Source organism: Ovis aries, chromosome 9 (assembly GCF_016772045.2).
Source record: "Ovis aries strain OAR_USU_Benz2616 breed Rambouillet chromosome 9, ARS-UI_Ramb_v3.0, whole genome shotgun sequence".
In the NCBI taxonomy this organism is placed as follows: Eukaryota; Metazoa; Chordata; class Mammalia; order Artiodactyla; family Bovidae; genus Ovis; species Ovis aries.
This window is the reverse complement of record NC_056062.1, coordinates 67,892,297-67,904,788: the sequence shown is the minus strand read 5'-3', so window position 1 is coordinate 67,904,788 and position 12,492 is coordinate 67,892,297. Positions and strand designations below refer to the sequence as shown.

General features: G+C 35.5%; 1 protein-coding gene across 5 annotated transcripts in view; it reads left to right on the top strand.

Moving 5' to 3' along the window:
• The window catches only part of PKHD1L1 (PKHD1 like 1), a 193,822-nt gene that overhangs the window by 69,231 nt on the left and 112,099 nt on the right, over positions 1–12,492 (top strand). For all 5 annotated transcript variants that reach the window (XM_060393472.1, XM_042254383.2, XM_060393473.1 and 2 more), the window contains exons 26-35: positions 131–253; positions 909–1,014; positions 4,026–4,136; positions 5,387–5,551; positions 6,479–6,600; positions 8,659–8,791; positions 10,446–10,641; positions 10,758–10,900; positions 11,412–11,516; positions 12,220–12,408. In XM_060393472.1, coding sequence (XP_060249455.1) covers positions 131–253; positions 909–1,014; positions 4,026–4,136; positions 5,387–5,551; positions 6,479–6,600; positions 8,659–8,791; positions 10,446–10,641; positions 10,758–10,900; positions 11,412–11,516; positions 12,220–12,408 — 1,393 coding nt within the window. The remainder of the gene's footprint in view (positions 1–130; positions 254–908; positions 1,015–4,025; positions 4,137–5,386; positions 5,552–6,478; positions 6,601–8,658; positions 8,792–10,445; positions 10,642–10,757; positions 10,901–11,411; positions 11,517–12,219; positions 12,409–12,492) is intronic.

The window sequence follows — 12,492 nt, the reverse complement described above, 5'->3', positions numbered from 1 at the left end:
GACCAAATGGTTTTGAAATTTTTTAATCTTCTGGCATTTCACTTTTAACCATGCTTAAATTTAAAAAGAAAAACTTGTGTGGTCACATTTATCATAACATTTCTAGTAAAATAGTCTTATCTAAAAATAGATCAACGATTCCAACATTTTTGGAGAAAATGCTAACATGACGGTTACAAAGATAAAGGAAGGTGGCTTATTCAGACAGCACGTACCAGGAGACCTACTTCGTACACCCAGCAAACAGCCACAGGTATTTTTAAAAGTTTCTTCATGATTTTAAACATATAACTATTTTGTAATAAATTTAAGACCCAGTAAAATTGAAGAGATGACGTCTTTATTTTCATGTGACTATTTGTTAACAGAGGATCAATTCAATAATATTATTTCATGACTTTTGGAAAAATTATTAATATCTTCTTCATGATAAAAATGGATTTTAAGCTCTGCTGTTGGTATCGAAAATATATCCTTTCATTTAGTCTCTGTTGTGTCCACTTACTGAGAGGGAGTTAAAGAGTAAGTAGTTTAGATGACTTTCTCAAGAGCAACCTTTGTTTTTATGCATAGCACTAATTACCCCCAGGGCATAATGTTCATTTACTTTTTTTGGTAAATTTATAGCCTTATGCAACTCTCTGCCCTACCTCTGCTAGAATGTAAGTTGAGTGACAACAGGAATATCATCTGTTTTGTTAAATGTACTGTCCATTTACAGCTGTGCCTGATATAATGGACACATTCGTAGAATGAGTCAATGAAGTGTCAAAGTAGAAAAAGTATGAGTAGAATAGACTAATTTTTGGAAACCAGCAAACTAGCAAAATTCTATTACTTTTCTAAATCCTACATATATTCTGTTTAACCATGCTACCTCTGTTATCTCTGTGTTTGTTTATTTGTAGGTTGAAGTCTATGTCAATGAAATTCCAGCTAAATGTTCAGGCAACTGTGGGTTTACATGGGAGCCCACAACTACTCCTCAAATCCGGGCCATAAACCCTTCCCAAGGTAATCTCTTGCTTTCGAATTTGGAGTGTAGGGTGGAAGACAGCAAAAATGTAAACCCTGATAGTGGTTTTTAATTTCTAACGAAGGCAAGCAGACAGTTCTACATAGTGAAAAAAATGTATCAAATCAGAAAGCTATGGAAAGATCATTAATTTTGTGGGGGGAAAAATATCAGTGTTGACATTGGACTCACTAGTATTCTACTTTTCCCATTTCACCAAGTTAAAATCAGTATCTAAGATTTCTGATATTGAGGCAGTTTTGTTAAACTCTACTAGCTAGTGTTTTAACTGGAGTCTTTCATCATAGGAGATATAATACTAAAAGATCAGTAACAGGACAACTGCTGTTTAGTAAAAGAAAACAATTAGGCCCTAGATTTGAGAATAAGGGAAAGAAAAATTATTGCCAAGAACTCAGTCTAGAGGGACGCATCATGAAACACTTTCATGGTATGTGATTGCTTTTTAAAAATATGATTACACTTTATGTCTGAACTCCCAAGGATTGAAGTAAACAGAATGACTAAAGATTGTAAGGGATGGCTTTTTTTCAGACAGAAAGATAAGCTCAGATACTGTAATCACTTATTTAGTATTGATGGCTAGTAGGAAAACTCACCTGCTAATTATGTCAGCAAGCAAAAAAACACCCATTGAAATCTTTAAAATATCACATTATTATGTTGAAAGAATATATTCTTCAGACATTTATCATAGTATTATAATTGTTATAATACTGTTCATAATACTTTTTTTGTAGTTTTTTTTTAATTTTTATTTTTACTTTATTTTACTTTACAACACTGTATTGGTTTTGCCATACATTGACATGAATCCACCACGGGTGTACATGCGTTCCCAAACATGAACCCCCCTCCCACCTCCCTCCCCATAACATCCCTCTGGGTCATCCCCATGCACCAGCCCCAAGCATGCTGTATCCTGCATCGGAGATAGACTGGCGATTCGATTCTTACATGATACTTTTTAATGTAATTATTATACTAATACCTTTTTATAGTATATAAATTCATGTTATCCCAAAGTTAGTATCACTACTGTAAAACCTTCAGAACTCTCAAGAATAAAGATTTCATGAACTTTAATCTGGTTTTAGTCCTTTGATACTCTTAGTTTTGAATCCATCCTTTATTTTGAATGGATTTCCACTTTTAAATTCCACTTTGGTATTCTTAGTTTTGAATACATCTCTGTATTTTGTAATGGATTTCCACTTTTAATTCTTGAAGATAATATTTCTTACTCAGTTAATGTGAAGTACTTTTGCCACATTTTAAATGTAAAAGTAATTTAAAAAGTAAGTATAAATAATGCTATTAAAAACACCCATTTTCTCCCCAGTGAAAATTTAACAGCTGCTAACACTTGTCATATTTACTTCTAACCATCAGAAAGAAAATATTATAGGAACAGTTATAGCTGTCTCTAAGCACTATGCTCAGAGCAAGTGCCCTACCACCTTCCCCAGAGGCAAGCACAACAATTAATTTTGTCTGTATTCTTCCATGCCTTTTTAATTACCCTTTGTGTATAACACAGACATGGTAATTTTTCCAGTTTTTTAAGTTTATCCATGAGCTATTTCATTGTATATATCACTTCCACCTTACTTTTGTCATCCAGCATTTGTTTTGAGAAATATATGGTTTTATGCATATGTAATTAATCAGTTTAAAATACTTCATAGACAAACCAATTTATTTGTTCCTCTATTGATGGACATTTAGACTGTTTACAAGTTTTTTTGTTTTTGCCCATGACTGTATTGAACTTTCGTAAGCAAATCTGCTATAACATACATGCTAGAACTTCTTTAGGATTTGCATCCTACGTGTGGATTACTAGGTATATGTGTATTCACTTCATTAGGTAACCAAATTGCTCCCCTAACTGATTGTACCTCCAGTGGGTATGAGAGCATCATATTATCCACACCCTTGCCAACAGTTAATAATATGAGTTTTCTAATTTTGGTCAATCTGATGAGTGGAAGAAGTTATCTCATCATTGTTTTTATGTTGTCTATTCCCTGGTTAGTAATGCACAGGAACATCTGTGTTTCTTGGACATTTAGATTATTTCTTCTTCTGCAAATTGCTTGTTAACATCTTTTATCCATTTACCAGATTGTCTTTTTTCTATCAACTTGCACTGTGTATTATATATTATGTTTGTCAATTCTTTGCACATGTCTTTTCCTAGTGTATCACTTATGATTTGTTTTCGTATCTTGTTCATGGAAACGTTTAATTTGTGTATGTTTTCCTTTATGGTTAACCATAGCTTTTTGTATCTTACCAAATCCATCTCTACATGAAAGTCTTTAAGATATTTGACTATGTTTTTTTCTAAAATTTTGAAGTTTTGACTTCATTCTTAGCTATTTAAATCCATGTGAAATCTATGTTGTGTGTGATGTTATATAAGTAGGGTGACCATTTCATTAATCGATCAAATCTGGATACCTTAAGAGTCAATGGAGAACATTCAGTATAAGATCCTGGGCCAGAGAGTATAAGCCTGGAATAGCCCAGGCACTTTAGGATTGGTGTCATTCCAGCTTAAGTAATCATATCTTATTTCAAATGGAAAGTGTCCACTACATTAGTTGTACAGTTTATTCTTTTTTCATGAGTTTGTGATGGCAGTTCTGTCATAGTCTAAGTTACCATATGGAGATTTCTGTTTAATTTCTTTGTCATAAGGAAATAATTTTCCTTTGCTTATATCATTCCATACTTTGAGTCAGATAATTCTTTCCACTAATCTCTATCAACACACAGATTCCAAACATGAAGCAATGTGCAGTAATAAAATGGGAAAAAAAATACCATTGCTAAATAAATGTCGTTTTTCTCTGCTTGCTTAAAGGCTTATTATTTATATAATTTAGAAGGTAGGGTCATTTTCCTCTGAAATATCTGATTTCAAGCAACAGAGTCTATGTTTTGTCATTTTAATATTGTCATTTATATTTATCATTTTCAGGGTCCTATGAAGAAAGCACAATTCTAACCATCTCGGGTTCAGGATTTTCTCCTAGTTCATCTGTCTCAGTCTCAGTTGGGCCAGCAGGTTGCTCTCTTCTTTCTCTGAGTGGTAGGTTCTTTTAAAATGATTATTTTTGAGTCTAATTGTTTTTCTATAAGAGAAAATAGAATCAAAGAGCAGTGTTACAATAATAATTTGCCAGTAGAGTTCCTTCGTGGTCATGAAATTGGGAAACTCCTCTAGATAAATACCTGATCTTTTTAATCTTTGGTTATAACAACAGACTCATTCTTGCACTGTTGTGTAGTACCTCTATCCGTAACAGATGATTTTTGTTCTTTTTCCCCTCATAAAGAGATTAGACGAAATCTTTCCTTCTTTGCTATGTCTCTGGAACACAAAAACATGTAGATTGCTGCTCTGATATTCCATGATCCCCTCTGCTCATGCTTTGAAAATGTCACATTAGTCATAGCAAGAGGCCATAGCCATCTTCCTGGACTTATAGTCCAGAAGAACCTCTATGCATTAATATAGAACTTAAATATCATTGATACTTTCTACTCATGGAAATGAGGAACATAACTATTTATTTACCTAAAAATTCTCTTTCATGATCCTAGTTATTTTCCTTAATTTTAGTAAGTTTAGATTATATAAGCAAATTCATCTTCTGTATCATTTAAGTCTTTTTCCTTTGCACCATGTGGCATGGGGATCTTAGTTCCCTGACCAGGTATCAAACCTGTGCCTCCTACCTTAGAAGCACAGAGTCTTAACCACTGGACCCCCAGGGAAATTCCTCATTTAAATTGCTTTAAATATGCATCTTCTACGGATTCTTGAGACCTAATATCCAATATTATTATATTGTATATAACAATGATGTGATGACGTGCACTGTACTATAAATACATATATACTGTTCTAAATGAAGAATAGGTTTTTTCACTTAGTTTTTGATAGCTTTTCTTGTTGAAACCTAGTATTTTACTCAGTTTGTGACATAAACAATTTATTGGGCCAAAATCTTTAAATTATTGATGTAAGTTACCTTATATATTAGGATTTAAAATTGTTATTATCATAACTTTTTTTGCCACAGTAGTACTCAGGAGCAAATTGTTTACTCTGCCCTCGTTCTTATTTTACCTTCCTCTTTTTCTGGGAGGGTCTGATTCATAGCATTAGGTAGATTGTAAAGGTTTTCCTCCCATTAATATATGAGTAGTTTTCTTCAGATATGTTTCTTTGGAATATAAAAATGAAGGCCACTTTTATATTTGCAAACATAAAATGTCAGTAATTTTATACAACAAAAACATTTCTTGACCATTTTCTTCTTCTTTTATCACAAGAAAATGAGATCAAATGCCAGATTCTGAACGGAAGTGCTGGGCGTTTCCCAGTTGCTGTGTCCATCGCTGATGTTGGACGAGCGCGGAATGTAGAGGAGAAGGGATTCCACTTCACTTATCAGAGTCAGATCTCACACATCTGGCCTGCTTCTGGAAGCCTCGCAGGTAACAGTTCATTGTTGCAAACAAAGGAAAATTGCCCGTATTTCCATCATTCATTTCATGGAACTATTTCTAGAACAGGGTGAAGGGAAAGGACTCCAAACCTTCCTCGTACAGAACAAAGGAAACACCTCATTCGGAAGGCACAGTGATTGCCTGGATGACTAATTCTTTTGTTTCTTATGAAGCACAAGTCAGGGTGACTGCTTCTACTACGTCTTAGGTTATTGAATTAATATCATCAATTATTACATGTTTCTATAATAAGCTCATTAATTATGTCAAGATAAGATTTATTAGTTATTATTCTGCTTACCAACTGCTCCATTTGTAATCACAGTCTCAGTGGAGCTACTTGACCCAGAAAAAGTTCCAGGAATAAATCGGGGAAAGGGAGGCTGATGCAGAAGATGAAAGAAAATAACGCATATTTCCAGTCTTGCTTTATTTCTTTTGTGTTTTGTTTGCTTGTTTGTTTGATCATGCTTAGTTTTGGATTTTGTGCTTTGGCCTTGATCTTTTGGGTGTGTTCTCTGTTTATATTTTAGGTTATTTTGATTTTGTTGAGGTTTTTAATTTACTTAAAAATAATTCATTCTCATTTCCCACTAGTTGAATAAGTACAAATAGCATCATTTCTGTTTAGGATGAAGAAGACACTATGGAAAATAGCAGTTGCTGCCAGTAATGTCCAGAAGCAAATGTTAGTTGCAAATCTGTGTTATTTCATTCAGTCACCTAGCCCAGCCACTTTACAATTCCAGGCTCTGTAGCTCAGGCTATGTGGTCCTTGATCTACTTGCCAACCCACCTCTTGGATGATTAGACAATTCTTGAATGATGAGTTAGATAACTGCCAAAGTGTCTTTTTGTTATTGTTAATCTATTGTGTTTTTGTTGTTACTTGATTTCGTGTTTTTACTAATGAAGGTGGTACTCTTCTGACTGTATCTGGATTTGGCTTTCATGAATATTCGAAGGTATTAGTCGGAAATGAAACCTGCAGTGTAATTGAAGGGGATTTGAATAAAATAACCTGCAGAACACCAAAAGTAAGGCATCCAGTTTTGGTCATTCTTTTCTAACTCTGAAACTGTGCGAATTAAGGAGCATCTCAGTAGAGGGTGAAACAAATGCCTTATTTACTACCTAATGAGTGCAGAGGTTCATTATGCTCTTTAACATTTTTCTGCCGAGATCCAAATACAAAATATTATGTCCACAATCTAGATACTTAAGATCATTGAGGAAGAGAGACATATAAACTAATGTTAAACAGTGTGTTTCATTTGAAATAATAGAAGTAAACACACAAGTGAAGATAAAATACAGTGGGGAGAGGATGTCAGAAAGAGTTTCATGAGCAGGTTCATGTCTTGTCAGAGGTGGAAGGATGATGAATGGGAGTTGACCAGGAAAATCCAAGGATGAAAAAATATACCAGTAATAAATAGTATAAAAAATTAAGGGAAGCAACTCTAGACATTTTGGGTTTTTTAAAGGAATATATAAATACATTAAATGTGTTAAAGTTTCAGTTTGTTGACAAAACACACAAAATGTGAGTTTTCCCATAGAATTTTACATTTTAGGACCACCCATTGTTCCTCTATTTTTAAAAATAGTGTTTAAATTTAAACCAAAACTGTTTCACTTACTGTGTGCAGAAAGTGAAGTTGCTCAGTCGTGTCTGACTCTTTGCGACCCCATGGACACCAGGCTCTTTCGTCCATGGGATTTTCTAGGCAAGAGTACTGGAGTGGGTTGCCATTTCCTTCTCCAGGGAACTTCCCGACCCAGGGATTGAACCCAGGTCTCCCACATTGTAGACAGACGCTTTACCGTCTGAGCCAACAGGGAAGTCCTGTGCAGAAAGATGAATTAATTAAGTCACTAATATCTAAGGCTATAGGCAATTAAGTGTATATATTATTATGTAGTTGATATGTGAAGTGAAAGTTGCTCAGTCATGTCCGACTCTTTGTGACCCCATGGACTGTAGCCTGCCAAGCTCCTTTGTCCATAGAATTCTCCAGGCCAGAATATTGGAGTGGGTAGCCATTCCCTTCTCCAGGGGATCTTCCAAACCCAGGGATCGAACCCAGGTCTCCCACATTGCAAGCAGATTCTTTACCATCCGAGCCACCAGGGAAGCCCAAGAATACTGGGGTGGATAGCCTATCCCTTCTCCAAGGGATCTTCCTGACCTAAGAATCAAACGGGGATCTCTTGCATTGCAGGTGGATTCTTTACCAGCTGAACTACTAGGGAAGCCCCGAATTTGAGCATGCATTGGACTGAATGATGGAGATAAGAATTTGGGGGATATAGCAAATTAAAACTTCATTTAAATTATGTCATTCAGTTAAATACTGAGTGGGCACTAAGTAAATACTAGATGCTGGGAAAACTGTTTTTCCTAATTGGGAATTGTATGCTGTATTGGTGAAAGCATTACATATTTTTCTTAGGTTTCAGTCTTGGATTCTGGAACCATGTCAGCAAAAGATATAATAATGTTCTTTGTCCATGAAAAGGAATACATGTTTCATTCAAGCCTATTTTAAGAGCAAAAGACTCAAAAATTTTAGTATCATATGCTTTATTAATTAGAGAATCACTTGTCCAAACATTGAAGAACTCTGGGGAATCCAGTAATGTAGATGTGTTTGAATTGATCATCAGTTCAGTTCAGTTCAGTTTAGTCGCTCAGTCATGTCCTACTCTTTGCGACCCCAAGAATCACAGCATGCCAGGCCTCCCTGTCCATCACATCTCCCGGAGTTCACCCAGACTCACGTGCATCGAGCCATCTCATCCTCTGTCGTCCCCTTCTCCTTCTGCTCCCAATCCCTCCCAGCATTAGAAAACCACTATATCTTATACCTTTATCTAAGAATTTAAACATATAACCTATATTTGATACAATAACTTTCCTCCTTTGACATCACAACTTTCAAAGTATCTGGTAATTACTCTGATTCAATGACTTTGGGGAAAAAAATCTTTAAAGGTTTATTTTGAGAGATTCTTTTTGCTTTTAGCCATCGAATTTCTGTATCTTAACATTTAGTATTTTCTAATTGTTTTATTTTTCCCTCTTGTTTCAGAGCATTGAGGGTACAGTTGATATTTCAGTTATTACCAGTGGAGTTCAAGCCACAGCAAAAAATGCTTATAGTTATAATTGTTTACAGACTCCAGTTATAACCGATTTTAGTCCAAAAGTACGGACAATACTGGGTAAGGAATTCTTCAATAAAATTAGTCATTTGATATATGTGTGTATATCCAGTGCATTGGACAATATATGTACTTGGGCAAACTTCGGGAGATGGTGAGTGACAGAGGCCTGGCGTGCTGCAGTCTATGCAATCAAAAAGAGTTGGACGTGACTGGGTGACTGAAAAGAACAGAACAGAATACAAATATAATAATATATTTACATGTGCCATTTCTAGACAGGCTTTTGAACCAGTTTCTCCTGCAGTTATGTTTCTTGAAGCAAAACCTGTCACAGGTTTTCTTTTTTAACCATGAACTGGTCTGTTTATCACTTCGAACATATTCAGTAAGAAAAATTTAAATTAAAAAAAATTCTTTGCCATCTTCTTTTCCCTGTTAAACAATTGAACATGAATTTTATCTCCCTCTGGCAGCTATCAGTTCTTTCATTGATTTTCTTTTACCTCTGAAAGTGTACAGATCAGTTCAGTTCAGTCGCTCAGTCATATCTGACTCTTTGCAACCCCATGAATCACAGCACGCCAGGTTTCCCTGTTCATCACCAGCTCCCGGAGTTCACTCAAACTCATGTTCATTGAGTCAGTGATGCCATACAGCCATCTCATCCTCTGTCATCCCTTTCTCCTCCTGCCCCCAATCCCTCCCAGCATCAGAGTCTTTTCCAGTGAGTCAACTCTTCACATGAGGTGGCTAAAGTATTGGGAGTTTCAGCTTTAGCATCAGTCCTTCCAATGAACACCCAGGACTGATCTCCTTCAGAATGGGCTGGTTGGATCTCCTTGCAATCCAAGGGACTCTCAAGAGTCTTCTCCAACACCACAGTTCAAAAGCATCAATTCTTCGGTGCTCAGCTTTCTTCACAGTCCAACTCTCACATCTGTACATGACCGCTGGAAAAACCATAGCCTTGACTAGACGGACCTTTGTTGGCAAAGTAATATCTCTGCTTTTGAATATGCTATCTAGGTTGGTCATAACTTTCCTTCCAAGGAGTAAGTGTCTTTTAATTTCATGGCTGCAGTCACCATCTGCAGTGATTTTGGAGCCCAAAAAAATAAAGTCTAACACTGTTTCCACTGTTTCCTCATCTATCTTCCATGAAGTGATGGGACCGGATGCCATGATCTTAGTTTTCTGAATGTTGAGCTTTAAGCCAACTTTTTCACTCTCATCTTTCACTTTCATCAAGAGGCTTTTTAGTTCCTCTTCACTTTCTGCCATAAGGGTGGTGTCACATGCATATCTGAGGTTATTGATATTTCTCCCGGCAATCTTGTTTCCAGCTTGTGTTTCTTCCAGCCCAGCATTTCTCATGATCTACTCTGCATAGAAGTTAAATAAGCAGGGTGACAATATACAGCCTTGATGTTCTCCTTTTCCTATTTGGAACCAGTCTGTTGTTCCATGTCCAGTTCTAACTGTTGCTTCCTGACCTGCATATAGATTTCTCAAGAGGCAGGTTAGGTGGTCTGGTATTCCCATCTCTTTCAGAATTTTTCGCAGTTTATTGTGATCCACGCAGTCAAAGTGTTAGGATGTCCTAAATCCAATGAAAGATAAGAGATGAGTTGGTTTACTTAACATTCAAATTTTGCACTAGATAATACATGGACTCTTTTTTTTTAAATTTTCTTTCCTTTTAAAATAATAGGAGAAGTTAATTTAATGATTAAGGGTTATAACTTTGGAAATGAACTGACACAAAACATGGAGGTCTACGTTGGAGGTAAATCCTGCCACGTCCTGCACCGGAACTTCACAGATATTAGATGCCTTTTGCCCAAGTTGTCTCCTGGAAAACATGATATCTGTGTTGAAGTCAGAAACTGGGGTTTTGCATCAACAAGGTATGGTAATTAGATATTCAATTATTTTCTCTTAAATGAATCGTGTCCTAAGTAGAGTTAAGCAACATGGCCCCATGGAAGGCTCCTTGAAATAGCTGTTAATTTTTCTTTTGCAGAGACAAGTCAAGTGCTTCTATACAGTATATTTTGGAAGTGACCAACATGTTTCCACAAAAAGGCTCCTTATATGGTGGAACTGAAATCACTATAATGGGTTTGGGATTCAGCACGATCCCAACTGAGAACACTGTGCTTTTAGGTAATAATTTCATCCTCACAGGAGGGCTGTTATCATATTTCTTATCTTAAAGGATGCGCTGTGGGTGCTGAGTTATTACACAAATACTCTCAGTCATGGAAGCTTCGTATTTTCTATTAATGTGTAAAAGGTTAAGTGTATTTGGTTAGCAGGTAAAAAAGAAACTAACTGTTTTTTATTCTGATAGTTTGTTATTATTGTTCAGTCGCTCAGTTGTGTCCAACTCTTTGCAACCCCATGGATTGCAGCACTGCAGGCTTCACTGTCCTTCATCATCTTCAATAAATAGTCTGAATATTTAATGTGTATCAAACACTTTAAATGAGAGGTCTCTGTTCTAAAACTAATCAGTACTCAAACATAATTACTATCAGAAAAAAGTACCAAAGACCCTACCTGCGTAATTGGAGCTTTTGTAGGGCTTTGACTGTCTACTACTTAGGCTTCATCTCTGTATTTCTCAAAAACTACTTGAGAAAATGTTTTTTTCCCCCATCTTTATTCTTTCCAGGGTCCTTCCCTTGCAATGTGACATCATCATCAGAAACTGTCATAAAGTGTGTTCTATATTCAACAGGGAATGTATTCAGAATTACCAACAATGGGGAAGACTCAGGTATAAGATGGCCTTTATATGTTGTAAATAATGGAGGCATGTTACCTTGGAATTAGATTTTTACTTACAATACTTCAGAGTATTCAGAGCATAAGTATTGTTGTTTCTTTGTATAATTTGTTTATGGTTTGTGTAGAATTTATCCATTTGACATAGGGGGCCACATATAGTATGAATCAGTGGTAGACTTGAGTCTAAGAAGGCTAGGTTTAAAATTTCCAAGTTCAGGAATTGCCATTTGGTTTTATTGCCATACAGAACCTTCTGAATTACTATAGTTTGTTTCCCACTGTGGCTTTCTAAATAAATATCCAAATTGAAATTATGTAGAATTTTGCATGCCTCAATGCCTGAGAAAATTTTTGAGTTTAAAGAATTGATCATCGCTTTTAAAAATAACCCTATGTGATATTTCTGAACAATTTTGTTTATTGACTCTGATTTTTTGCAAATTGTCTCTTAGTTGTCAGTTTTGAAGTTGTGTGATTTATCTTTTCCTTAGCTTCACATGATCTCACTTTCCATTATTTCTGTTTATTTTTATTATGTGTTTGAGTTAGACACATAAAAATTTTATAATGTTAACTGAAATTTTTTTCACTAGTGGCTATATAAAAAGGGCAATATTTTCAAAGATAGTTATTAAGAAATTTTCCTAATTTTCCTTTTTTCTTTAAAAAAAATATGACTTAATTTCTCCCAGTACATGGATTAGGTTATGCCTGGTCACCATCAGTCTTAAATGTGTCTGTGGGAGACACAGTGACATGGCTTTGGCGAGCACATCCATATCTCAGGGGAATAGGATACAGCGTTTTCTCTGTCTCCAGTCCTGGAAGTGTAATTTATGATGGAAAAGGATTTACCAACGGAAGAGAAAAATCTGCATCAGGTATGTTTCCACTTTGCTGCATTTTTAATCATGTTTCTTTTTCTCAAATATAATAAAAATAAATTTGTTTAGATTTAAAATACT